Below are 14061 nucleotides of genomic sequence, written 5' to 3'. Positions count from 1 at the left end.
AATTGCGCCCTGGAGCTGCTAGCCACTTCTTCGCTCTTCCTCCCTACGCAAAGAGTCCTTTACTGCTTTGTCCATGTATTAGGTAGGGGAAACTGAGGCGCCAAGGTCAACAGGCTTCTAGGCTAGGCATAGTAAGCTGTTCACTGGGACAAGTGATCCCCCTGGAAGCTAGTTCAGATCTGGGCTCCCTTTAGCCACGGCAGCCCTGGGTGTGAACACCCTCAATTTTCCCCCCAATCTGAAAAGCCAAAGATTACTTCTCATCATTATTATTTTTTTTAAAAGATACTTTTGCTTTAGGGCACATGTGTTCACTGGAGAGAAAGAGAAAGATAGAGAGACGGAGACAGAAAGTAAGAAATCACCCCCTGGGGGGGGATGCCCACGTCACAATTCCTTCTCCCCATTCTCCTCTTAGAATTTTGGGTGTGCGCGCATGCACACACACACACACACACACACACACAGTGTGAGTTTTAAGCCACCGTGTCCAGGACTCAAACCGTAGTTAACTACATGGGAGTCCAGCAACGTAATCATTACACCATCTGCTGGCCCCATCATCATTATTTTTATCTACACTTATTTAACGGTTCATGAAGCTGAGCATCTTCTTATACTTTTATTGGCAACTGATATTGTTTCCAATAGGTCCTTTGACCCAGGTTTTCATTCACGCATCTCTTTTCTTTGATTTGTGAGAGCACTCTGTATTGCAGATACCAAACTTTATTCTGTAAAACGTGTCAGAAACATTTCTCCAGTGTGGCTCATCCCTTAATTTGGCATAGGATGTCCCTTGTCTTATAGAAGATGCAAATTTTATTTAATCAAATCTAATCTTTTCCTTTATGGTTTCTAGAATTTATGTCTATTTTACATAGCTCCCTCCCAAGGAAATGAAATTAGTTAATATTTTTCAACACTTTCATAGGTTGTTGGGGGTGTATTTTGGTATTTAACTTTTTTAAGAAAATTTTCTGGAGGGCACATGCACTCCACCAAGGAGACAGAGAGAGAGGGAAAGTGAGAAAGCATTCCCCACCCCCACGCCAGGGAGATGGTTACACCACAATCCCTTCTCTTCCTATTTTCAGGATTTGGGGTATGCGTGCACACGCATCAGGTATGTTTTTCAAGCCGCTAGATCCAAGACTTGGACTACATCATCAGCCATGAGGAATCTAGCCACCTTAACCACCAGGCCACTGGCTGGCCCTGTGTTTAAATGTTAAAATCTGTATGGAATTTGCTTTGGAAAACAGCACGGTAGCAGTCAAACTTCATTGTCCACTGACTGGATCGCCGATCACAGGGACACAGAGATGAAACGCACTTTTCCTAACACAGTTTAGCTCAGCTAAAATAATCCTACATCCTTGAAAGACAAGGGGGCAGCAGTTTGGATTTGGGGGACACTAAACTCTGGTGTTCTAGCCTCTGTGACTCAGATATCACATCCTCAGCGAAGTCAAGGAAGTCAGGGCGTCCTTTCCCATCACTTTTTCTCCACCGCCCAACCTAACTACGGACACACAGTAGGTTATTCATCAAGACAGCGTGACCGTTGGGTCATCGTAAAAGTCATGACACATGTTGGCATCGAAAGGCATGGAAAGATATGTCCTCACTTTTCCAAAAACCCAATACTTACATCCCAAATTGTTAGTGTTGACCATTTACCCAGGGTGCTAGATTCGAGTATTGTCAAGTTTCCTTTCGAAAAGGGTTTTAAATCAGATCACAAATACTTTTGAAAAGATGCATTTTTTAAATTCCTTTATCATGTCTCGTGTAGCCCACTAATTATTTGTCAAGCAGCAGGCCTTTCCCTCAGCTTCGATGACTGAGTTTCACTAACAACCTCCAACTTCTCTCCAAGGATTCTCTCTACTATAAGCTCTCAGTGGATAGGACTTGTTTTTTGTTTTGTTTTGTTTTTTAAAAAAAAAAAAAAAAAGCAGTAGACATAGGAGGACCAGCTGGTGGCCTGGTAGTTAAGGGAGCTGGATCCCACACAGCTACCTCGTGGTTTAAGTCTCAGCACTGGCAGCTTGAAAAACACACTGAGCACATATGTGTGCATGCCCAAAGTCCTGACAGGACAGGATAGAAGAGATTGTGGCATGACCATTCCCCATAGTGGTTGCTTTCTCTCTCTCTCTCTCTGTCTCTGTCTCTCTCTCTCTGATAAGTGCACACACTCTCTGGCAATTTTTTTTAAAAAGAATGAAACAGGGGACCAGCAGTTAGCGTAATGACTATGTCGCTGGACTCCCACGTAGTCGACCGCAGTTCGCGTCCCAGACCCAGTGGTTTAAACTCATGCCAGGCGCATGTGCGTGCGTGCCCAAGATCCCAAGAGGAGAATGGAGGAGAAGGGATTGTGGTGTGGCCATCCCCCCTGGGGGGTGATTTCTCGCTTTCTATCCCCCTGTCTGTCTCTGTCTGTCTGGCGAGCACACGCACCCTATAGCAAAAACCTCTCAAAAAAAAAAAAAAGAACGAAACGGTAGACCTGGGTGGTTTGTCCCACCACTTCCCACTGAGTAGGTAACACTGCTGGTTCACCTTATCCCTTACAGAGAACTGGAGGAGCATGGGGTGGGAGCTCCAACATGATCGTTAAAATGAGCTTTACACCATTTAGGTGAATCTAAATTGTGTCTTTTTTTTTTTCTTTTTTTGTCATCAGCCTGTTAAGTTGTCGGTCGTTAGTGGCAGCAGTAATTTATCGTTCTTCCACGGGAGTCATAGAGCTTCCATTTACTAGATTTAGTAAAACAGCAACAGTCAATTCGTACAAACATTTTAATTAATTTTAAATAGAAGTTTGTGTCCCCAATGTTCTGCTCCTGGAAAGCCTTAGGAGGAGGAGGAGAAGGTGGGGACACAGAACACGTGCATATGGCTCCTGACTAGCTGGGATCCATGCCCGTCTACAACCAGAGACTGGAGGGGAAGAAGGAGGGGCTCTTTGTATTAGCATTATCTGATCCCCTGGTGGGAGTGTGTGTGGGGGGGGGCTGTGTTTTTTGTAATTTTATTAGCCCTTGAAGTCAGATTCGGGGTTCAGTTTGCAATTTCACAAGAGCATTCACTGACTGCCTACGGGGGCTGGTTCCTGTGGGAGCCGTTGTGACACCATTTAGGTGAATCTAAATTGTGTCTTTTTTTTTTTCTTTTTTTGTCATCAGCCTGTTAAGTTGTCGGTCGTTAGTGGCAGCAGTAATTTATCGTTCTTCCACGGGAGTCATAGAGCTTCCATTTACTAGATTTAGTAAAACAGCAACAGTCAATTCGTACAAACATTTTAATTAATTTTAAATAGAAGTTTGTGTCCCCAATGTTCTGCTCCTGGAAAGCCTTAGGAGGAGGAGGAGAAGGTGGGGACACAGAACACATGCATATGGCTCCTGACTAGCTGGGATCCATGCCCGTCTACAACCAGAGACTGGAGGGGAAGAAGGAGGGGCTCTTTGTATTAGCATTATCTGATCCCCTGGTGGGAGTGTGTGTGGGGGGGGGCTGTGTTTTTTGTAATTTTATTAGCCCTTGAAGTCAGATTCGGGGTTCAGTTTGCAATTTCACAAGAGCATTCACTGACTGCCTACGGGGGCTGGTTCCTGTGGGAGCCGTTGTGCACTTTATCCGTTTAATCTGCCTATCAACTCTGAAACAGTTTTTTTAAACTCAGTAATCTTGCCTGAGATTATTGCCAAGTTCTGGGTAGCTTGGCAAATAAGACATTGAGTTTTGAACCCAGATCATCCTGTCACCAAAACCCTTGTTCTTTCCACTTTGACCGTGGTATTTCTTCACAGAGGTTAGGGTCGGCGTTGTTTTCTGTAACCTGTCTTCCAAAATACTGATTGTGTGGGCATGGTGGCGCCCGCCCTGTGGCAAAATGCTGATTGTGTAATACTCAAAATGTAAGTGGTGTTAATTCCAGAGTTACCCACTTCACGTCTGGTCTCTGGGATGAGAATCAGGCAGACCCTTGGGTAGTGCGATCCTCTGGGATGTTACAGTGAGGATGAATTAGCTGCCCCAGAGAGAAGGCACCCTCCGTGCAGATCAGACCTGACCGCTGGAGGGCGCTCCTCCAGCATTTGTCTGCCCACTTTCTGCCCCAGGGGCACCTGGATGACTAGAAACCTTCAGCCTCCAGCTAGCCTTCTGCTTTTTCCCCTGCCATCAGCTACTCCCACCCAGTGTCCTGCTTTCCAGAGAGCATCATGGAGTTCTGCATTTTGACCACACTAGGGTCCTCCCTTGAAGGAAGGCCACATTTAGGATGTGGAGGACTCTCTGACCGAACTTTTCCACTTTTTTTTCCCTGAGTAAATTCAGTAGATCACAATTTGAATTTGATTTCCTAGACACTTCGTTTTAAATAATACCCATTCTTACTTTCTAGACAATCATATTTGTTTCCCATCAATCGGGGTTTATTCTAGAATAAATAGAACAGTTTCTAGAAACAGTTTCACACTAATAAAAAAGTCTTTATTGTGTTTTATCAATTAATAGAGACAATAGTTATGTGCGCCTTACTTTCTGCCCTCCTCTATTTTTTGGAAGGGAGGGAGAAAGGTGCGTGGAGACTAGCGGTGGTGATTTGACATACCTTTCTATGCCATTCCTGACAGCTCTTCCCGTATATAATCCTCAGGTCAGAAACAACCCTTGGGATGTGACTACACATTGAGGGGCCACACTTCTCAAGGCCTCCTTATTGCTGTGTACAGGGCTAGGAAGGGTGGTGGGAAATGTGTGGATTCTAGTCTTCCCATTCTGTTACCTAGATCAGAAATGACAAATAGGTTTCTCTTAAACACCAGCTCTCCTACTCACAAGTCTCAGCCTAGGCACTGCAGTAAAGATTCTGAGGCTCTGTCTAGGCTCAGGGAGATGAGATGCCATGATCGATTAATGATGTTTGCAGTGGTGCAGGAAGGAAGAGTGGAGTTCGTGTACAACACACATTTGCCACATCTGACTTAGAGTTTAGCGTGAGTCTCATGTGGAGCTGACACCGAACAAACTTAGTCTTCGTATCACGCTCCAAACTTCAGGAAGTCCATCGTTTCTCATACTAGTTCATACTTGTACGGTGCCTCATTTGAACCATGGACGCTGTGGGTTCAAAGCGCTTTCCTCTATCCCGTCATAGGTAATCAGCATCTGTAGTAACTCTGGACAGAAACCCTCTGCTTATACATCCTAGAAATAGGAAGCACACTCCCTGCATTTAAAGGAAGCTCATCTAAATTCAATGTGTGGCTTTGATGTTTTCCCTTTTGAACTCATTCTTTCCCTCTGGCAGATGCGTAAGGATAAGATTTCTGCAGGAAAACAAGCCCCCAATAGTTTCCACAACTGTCCTATTATGAAGCATTTTCGGGGAACCAGCCCCTCATTCAGATGTCAAGTGTTGAGATGTTTTTATTTTGGGTCAGTTTGCAATTAAGGTGAAACGTTCATGTCCCCAGAAAGAAAGGCATTGTAGGTGCAATGTGAGGTCTGCCTCAGAAACTGTTTTTTCCACATCTTTTATAAATGGCCATTTCATACATGCCCATAACCCCACCTCTCAGGAATCCCTGAACATCAGGAACACAGAAGAAAATTTACCTAATCGAGCCAACTTTGAGAAAGGTGGGACGGGAGGGGAATCAACAATGATAAATATAGTTCCTGTCCTCAGGAAGCTTTGTCTTTAGGAAAAGACAATGTAAGCTAGAGGAGCCAGCAGATGGCATGGTGGTTAAAGCACTGGATTCCCACGTGGCAGACTATGATTCAAGGCCCAAACCCAGCGGCTTGAAAAACACACCAGGAATATATGTGTGAGCATGTCCCAAAATCCTGAGAGAGGAATAGAGGAGAAGGGATTAGGGTGTGGCCATCCCCCACAGAGAGTAATTTCTCACTTTCCCCTTCTCTGTCTCTCTCAAGTGAGTGCATGCACCCTTTGAGGAAAAAAAAAAAAACTAAAAGAAAAAAATATCATAAGCTAAAGAAAAGTTAATTGCTATAAAAACTAAATAGAAACCAACCCAAATGTCCACAAAGAGATGAATGGATTGAATAATTGTGGCACATATACTCCATGGAACACTATTCAGCCAAAAAAAAAAAAACAAGACCCTGGAATTTGAAAGAAAGTGAACAAATATGGAAGATTTGTTGCTGAGTGAAGCAAGTCAGGCTATGAAACAGAGACATTGTACATCTCCACGTAACATATACCGACTGTCTGCACTCTATGGTAGAGACTGAAAGATGAGAGGGGAAGAGCATAGGAAATTTGGGGAGGAAATGGAGAGGTGAGACACTTGTGGGACACAGGTAATGTTTATTATCTGTTGACGAGGATGTGTGTGGTGGTCTCTACTGGGCTAGACTGAGGTGTATATCATGCTGGGTAAAGTCTCTTCACAGTCTGAATGATGTATAGCACCTTAATGTATGAATAATAATTTTTAAAAATTCAAGATAAATCAATAAAACCTAAACAGAAACATGACAACAAAAGGAGATTAAGAAGGCTGGCTGGGTCAGCTGACTCTAAAGAGGTATGATTGTGTGTGCAGTCGCTTCACAGCACAAGGCGCTCGCCTGGCTGTGCATGTGGCACACACAGAATTCTTGGAGCCTGTGCCTTGCAAACCACAAGTAACACCAGGAGGCCTGGAAACAACTGGGTTGGTCATTTCTGAAGGTCTCTAAATGCCAGTGTCATAGCCAGAGCCATACTTCCGTTTTAGGCTCACATTAAAAGGTTGGCAATTTAGGTCCTTTACAAATGGATCCTGCAATAAGAAGTCCAAAGCCTGATGGAGACGACTAAAACCCCATTCCCCATAAACTCTAAAAGGGAGGAATTGGCACAGTTGAAGCCAACTGGAAACAAAGACAACCTCAAACCACTGAATTTGCAACCTTCTTCCCACCAAGAGATGCCAGAGAGCCTCTGCTGAAATGGGAGCTGAGAGGGCTCTTTAGCCTGCCCTCCTCGTTTTCTAATAGTCCAGGCGTATTTTATTTTTATACTTTATTACACTTTTACACTTTAAGACAGGAGCAATTATTTCATCATGGCATCCATAAGGAAACTGAGGCAGAGACAGAGTAAGTGGCTCAACTGTGTCCCATCTCCCTTTCCTTCTAATGGACATACTTTTAGAACAAGTAGGAGTCAGCTAATCTGAAGGTAAAATGATCAGCAAAATGGATTCCAGTCCTGGACACCACCAGCACCGACAATAATGACCGAGAAGGCAGTGTCACTCAGTTAAGGTCCAGCTTTGGAGCCGCCACCCTAGCTCCCATTGGGCTCCTCTGCTTGTGAGCTGTAGGACTGTGGGCAATAACTTCACCACCATCTGAACTTCATCTGTAAAATGGGGTTCCCGATTGCAAGCTTTACCTGATACGGTCATTCTAGTGCTTTAAATAAAAATTGCACATGGAGCATTCTGCACAGTGCCAAGCCCTTAAGCATCTAGTTGGTGGTAGCTGCTGCCATTAATAGCATTGTTGTTGTTCATTTGATGGCACAGATGGCACTGCACCTCCCTGATCAGAGCCTCCCAGCCTGGGACATGGTTGCAAAGCCACGTTGCCAGGCAGGCCCTCCCTCCTTCAGCTGACACAGCCCTTCGGTCTCAGCCCCTTGTGACATGGTGTTCTGACTTTGGTTTCTGCAGCCGCTTGCCCTGTCCTGTGCAGTGGGAACGGACAGTATTCTAAAGGGACGTGCCAGTGCTACAGCGGCTGGAAAGGCGCAGAGTGTGACGTGCCCATGAATCAGTGCATCGATCCTTCCTGCGGAGGCCAGGGCTCTTGCATTGATGGGAACTGTGTCTGCTCTGCTGGCTACAAAGGCGAGCACTGCGAGGAAGGTAAGCACCCGCAGGCCAGCGAGCAGCCCTGGAGGCATTTGCAGGGCCTGACCTTTGCTAATGAACCTGGTCCCAGGCTCTGTGTTTTGCAAAGGAGGCTTCAACATTTTGCACAGAAAACTTCAAGCCCATAGACTTAGATGATTTATTTAGTTGCAGAACAGAAACGGCCTATGGAGATGGGTTTTCGAAGGAATGTTTTATCTTCCTTTATAGAAATTAGCTTCATTTCTCTTCTATTTTTCTCTTTAAATCACTCTGACTTTCTGGCTTCTCTTTTCCTCTATTCTCCCCCATCCTTCTCTTTTCTACATCTCTTCTTCTCCCCCTCTCCTTATCACCCTCTCCCTTTTCTTCCCCTTTATTCAAAAATCTCTGAACTGAGAATTACTGAAGCTACCCAGAAAAAAAGAAACAAGAATCTCTCTAAGCCCCCTATCTTCCACAAAGCTGCATTTTGGCTTTGGAGGGTTTTGCGGGGGTGGGGGGCAGAGGGGTGTTTTTTAACTCTTCCTGGTAGTTTAGGACCCATATACATCTGTATAAATATTCCAGCAAAAGTGAGATCAACAATAGAGAGCAGTCGAACTTGAAAAACTGTAGGTATCGATATCATTGAGAAACACCATGTAGGGCAAATTAGCCTTGTTACCTACAATCACAGAGAGCGAGAGGAGTGTGGGTGTGCAGAGGGGGCTGGGATTTGATGAATTGTGAAGAGCTCGCCATTGCAGGCACTTAAGAGCCTCTAGCACACATGGGTAAAAACGGGATGTTATAAACCGAATCCACTGTGACAAAATAGGGTCAGAGATCAGGCTCAGAATCAAGAGAGGAGGGAAGGAACTGAGAGAAAGAGCACCTCTCCAGTGGTGTTCAGAAAATGGCTCTCACTGGTTAGTTCTTTCAGGAGAGTTATTTTGTACCAAAGTGTAGGGACTGACTTGTAGAACTCATAAGGCAAGAGAACTGGAGCCAAACTTCCTGTCTCTATCCCCCATCCTCTGTGTTTGCCCTTCCTAAATAGGGTCTCTAGTTGCCAGCTTCTTCTCACCGTAGGAAGAAGCCACCACAGCTGGCAGGAAGGTGAGGACTTAGCACCCCTCAGCCCATTGCTCACTCTTCAACCTTTGCATGGCTCAGTCCTGGTCTTCCACCTGAGCTCCTCTTCTCTGAATCATCTGCCAGTGAAACGCCCCCGGACAGCTCAAACAGCCTTTTCTCCTCCCATGTTGCCAGTGGAAATACAAATGCCAGCTCCCCCAGCAACCCAAGGGAAGCAGTGAAGCCTCTATGTGCAGGACGGCTTGAAATGACCAGCCAGGGCGTCCCAGTAGAAAAGACCTCATTGGTCTGGGACCAGCAGTTAGCGTAATGGCTATGTCGCTGGACTCCCACGTAGTCGACCGCGATTCAAGTCCTGGATCCGGAGACTTAAACTCATGCCGGGCGCGTGTGCATGCATGCCCAAGATCCCGAGGGGAGAATGGAGGAGAAGGGATTGCGGCGTGGCCATCCCCCCTGGGGGGTGGTTTCTCGCTTTCTATCTCTCTGTCTCTCTCTGTCTTTCTGGCGAGCGCACACGCCCTATAGTGAAAACCTCTCCAAAAAGAAAAAAAAAAGAAAAGACCTCATTGGTCATTTCAGGCAACTGTTCCCTCTCAGCTTCTCATAATCACACCGATGACGAGGGATCTCAAGTTCTGTGAAGTTCTCAGTGCTAGTGGATTCGGTCTCTCATCCCATTAACTTAGAGATTTCCAGAGTTCTGCACAAAGTAACCAAGCATGACAGCTCTCACCACAAAGTAATGACAGTGCCTTGTCCTTCCATACACTCGCACAGACTTCCCTTGTGAAGCCTCCCCCCACTCCATGGTTTTTAGAACTATGGATACAAAGAATCAGCTTCCATAGCATTATTCTTGTAAGATTTTTCAATATACCAATAGTAATGCTCTTAGTGGGGCCCAGGAGTCTGACCCCAGATCTTCCCTTGCTCAATTCTCTCTCTATTTTTCCCTCTTTTTTAAAAGGTAGCTTCCCTATGTCTGCATCATAAAACCAAATTGGGAGTTTGGAGGGAGGAAATACTGATTTAATAACCCTGCATGAAAGGTTAAAGTTCTTAAAGATAAATGGATTGCAGAAGGCAAAGCTGCATTCGCTGAAAACATGGGAGAGGCCAATAATAGACAGGCAAGGTTAAAATGACCTTTTGCATACATCATCTGGTGAGGAAAGTGCCAGCACAATGACATTGCCAGTCTTCGAGTTTTGTTCTCCAGTTAAGATGGCGCACATCTGTCTGATTGGAATTTCAAGTGATTTTTCAACTTTCTCACTATCCCAGCCAGTCTTATTTAAATGTTCAAAGTGAATTAAGTACGCCACGTGGATCATTATGAAAGGATGAAATCTCCTCTATTGATTTCTGCTACCCAAAAAGAATGAACAGGGGTGATTCATATGCTGTTTTCAAAATAGGAAATGGAATCAGAAAGTCTGGCTCAGCACTTTTTCTTCCATTTAGCTTTTTTATTTCTGATATTCATCATAGTCATAACATTCAAACAGTTTACCTGAAATGGCCATCGCAACAAAATCAATAGTTACCATCCTCCATTTTTTTGCTGCATAAACATTGTTGTATGATTAACAAATTTGCACAAGAAAATGAAAGGACATCTCCGTGAGGTTTCCATTCCATGATGTCTGGGAGAGGGAGAAAGTGACGAGAGAGGAATTGACATATTAGTTTAAATCGGCCATGTTTCCATGTCGGTTTCATGGTTGAGTCATTTTTCAATGACATTTAACTTCATAAATGTAATTCATGGTTCTTCAGGGGTTTATAGTACATATTGTTTGTAAAACTCCTTGACCTCCTTTTTTATCCTTAGGGATAGAAATTGTATTTGCAACCCTTTTTTGTCAAACCTACAGAGGGCCCAGGACTAAATGAGTTCTAATGATTTCAGCTGCCAGGGGGCTGGTGTTTCAAGGCACATGTACTTAGCTCATAAAGGCCACTGTCCCCCTTTTAAGTATCAAACTGTTTCTATTTATAAAGCTTTGCGAAATGCCATAGTCCCTCCTGCCTGCTAAAGACTCTAAGGATGTGGCTACAAGACCATCTTATGAATTGAAACCAAATTTAAAATTCATAGCAAAACTGTTTCTCTTAAAATTTGAATTTAGTTCTTCTATCAGCGGCTGTAATTACATAACACAAATGGCATATTTACTGGTATCTCTGATCAAAAAAAAATGTTAGCTCACATTTCTGGATACAGTAAGTGTTTCTTTCAATGACTTTCTAGTACTGGCTAATAAATCTCAGTAGATTTTTCTTCTCTCTTCATACCATAAATCAGGATATAGCAGACAAAGCTAATTTATCTGGAAGAAAAATGCCATATTCATTTTGGGGGGATATTATTTCATCCTCTTAAGAAAAAGATTATGATATATGTTTTGGAAAGCTCCTAGTTGTTGGCACCTCACCAATTGTTTTAAATGGCTAATTACAGATCGAGGCAGTTTTGGAGGCAATAACATGCAAGATATTTTTGTATATATTTTGAATTTGCTATATTAGAAATGGGGACAGAGTGAAAAACTAGAACTTTAGGATTTCCTGTAGTAGAAGAATATGAACATGATTGGTTCTGAATGAATTGGTTCCTGTTTTGCATATCCCAAATTACAAATTTCTTCCCAATGCAAGAAATTGTGAATATCATTTCTTTCTTATCAGTCCTTCACAATGGACGTTGGAGCCACTGATGCCAATGCTGATAAGTCGGCTGATCGTTATCACGGCGACCGTGTGCCGAGCACCTGCCACATCTCCTTTCCTGTACAGGGCACGAGGCACAGAGGCAGTGCACAACTTTTTATACGTGTCTTCTAGGGGCTTAGAACTTGCCTTCCAAATTTACCTCCAGATGTGCTCCACCACCGTGAATGGAGTAAATGTGAAGATATAAGAAAGGTCTATATCAGGGCTCAGCAGATGACATAGCAGTTACATCTCCGGACACCCACATGGCTGACCATGGTTTGAGTCCTGGACCTGATAACCTGAAACTCACACCTGGCATGTGTGTATGTGAGTGCCAAAACCCTGGGAGGAGAATGGAAGAGAAGGGATTACAGTGTGGCCATCCCCCCTGAGGGGAGTTTTCAGTTATGCTGTCAGCATGGTCCAAAAAACTCAAGAGAATTTAAAGAGGTCTCAAGCTGGCAGTCTCCCTCCCTACCCCTTTTCCCTTTCTCCCCCTGCACCCCCTCTAAGTGGCAAAGTCATGCTTTAACAGTGGTGAAATGTATGTCTTGGTTAAAGAAGGTGAGGCGACCTCCACACCTCGTTTACCAGGTAGCATCTGAGCCCTCTGCAAGAGCGCCGGTTCTTCATTCCAACCCCATGTAGTGTCCAGCCCTCTTCTCTGGTTGCCATTCCATCAGTTCCCAGGAATACCTAAGGAAACTGGCTATCCTTGGGAAAACCCTACAGTAGGAAGGAGGGGCATTCTCATGCAAAACATTCTTATCCTCAGGAATGGGTCTTTGCAGATCACGCCTCTTCTCAGTGAGTTGATTCCTGAGTAATAATCCTCAAGTTACAGACTAGAATGTATATTCACTCTGATGATCAAAATGACAAAACAACTGACGATGAACTAGGCGAGACTACAGTGACCAGAGTCTGACCATTCACTCACCTGATTGGCTATCTGGTGGAACACTGGTACCCTAGTCACATGTACGCAGCCCACTCAAGATTACCTGTAGGACAGTTGTCCCCTTTGGGTCATGTTGACACCCAAATTTACCTCTTCCCCCTGCACATTTACTAACTCCTCAAGTAGGTGTGAGCTCAGAGAATGAAAACTAATTTTAGACTTAGCCAAAGTGAAACTTAATTAGGAAAATGACTCACTTATGAGTTTCATTGGTTTTCTTTTTAATCCTCTGTTACCTTTTGAAGTCAAGTATTAGCAAAGTTAGCATGAGCCTCTCTATAGTGTGGGATAATTCAGTTTGGCAATACATGCAGAGACACCACAGGTATTCATATTTCCAATCACAGAAGATCCGATATGGTTCGGTCAAGGCACTAGTAATTTTAAGTGCAAGGTGCTGAAGGTGGAATGGTATACCAGTATATCTTATTCCGCCTAATTCTGCTAGAGACATCCTCCTTTTTCTCTTATATCCTCTTCAACTTTGAGATTTGGTGTTATAGCTCGTAAAAAGCCTCTCACTGTTTGCAGGTGACCTTCAAGAGATCATGTAAGTACCACCTGGACTGCTCTGTTTCCTTGCAAGTGTATAGGAAATGGTCAACCATGGTCCATTCAGCACTGAGCCCATGTCTCATGGCCCATTGCCTATGAGTGGTCAACACTTTTCCTCTTTGTTTTTCTTTTCTTTTTTTTTATTTCAGTTGATTGCTTGGATCCCACCTGCTCCAGCCATGGGGTCTGTGTGAATGGAGAATGCCTTTGTAGCCCTGGCTGGGGTGGCCTAAACTGTGAGCTGGCGAGAGTCCAGTGTCCAGACCAATGCAGCGGGCACGGCACGTACCTCCCGGACACGGGCCTCTGCAGCTGCGATCCCAACTGGATGGGTCCTGACTGCTCCGTCGGTAAGCCAGGAGGTTTTCTCTCTCGCTTTCCCCACACTCTGCCCTGTTCTCCATCCCAATCCCACTGAGGTGGGAATCTACTCTTCACACGGAGCTAGGGACAGGGGACTCGGCTCAGTTATGTGGTGCCTTTCTCACTCTCTTCTCAGTCATGGAGTCTGTGATCTTTGAGGAACAAAAAATCCTGTGTTGGTTCTTGTGCCTCGTTGGTTCTGTCACCCCAAATGGATGAGGGGCCCAGGAGGGATGCTTCTATTTGCATTCTAGGTTTTCTTATGTACACTCCCTAAAGGTACCAGAAAACAAAACAGAACAATTCAGTCCCAGACAAACTGAATGGAACGTCCTATAAAACAGAAAAGATGCTCCCTCGGGGTGCCGTGTGAACATGTTATAAAGCTCTACAATACTCCAGTGACAGGAAAATAATGAAGTTGCACTGTACACTTTATTTTCCTAAAATTAAGGGTATGTGTCTTACCTCCCGAGTGACCTTAAA

At 44.4% G+C, this 14061-nt stretch overlaps 1 protein-coding gene across 1 annotated transcript in view; it reads left to right on the top strand.

The window, feature by feature from the left end:
• The window catches only part of TENM2 (teneurin transmembrane protein 2), a 550878-nt gene that overhangs the window by 397742 nt on the left and 139075 nt on the right, over window positions 1–14061 (top strand). The window contains 2 exon segments of the mRNA XM_027771820.1: window positions 7716–7910; window positions 13362–13562. Of these exon segments, the coding sequence (XP_027627621.1) occupies window positions 7716–7910; window positions 13362–13562 (396 nt within the window).

The sequence above is a fragment of the Tupaia chinensis genome, unplaced genomic scaffold, assembly GCF_000334495.1.
Source record: "Tupaia chinensis unplaced genomic scaffold, TupChi_1.0 Scaffold000234_1, whole genome shotgun sequence".
NCBI classification, from domain to species: Eukaryota; Metazoa; Chordata; class Mammalia; order Scandentia; family Tupaiidae; genus Tupaia; species Tupaia belangeri.
The sequence above is the reverse complement of the archived record's forward strand: the minus strand, read 5'-3'. Positions and strand labels throughout refer to the sequence as shown.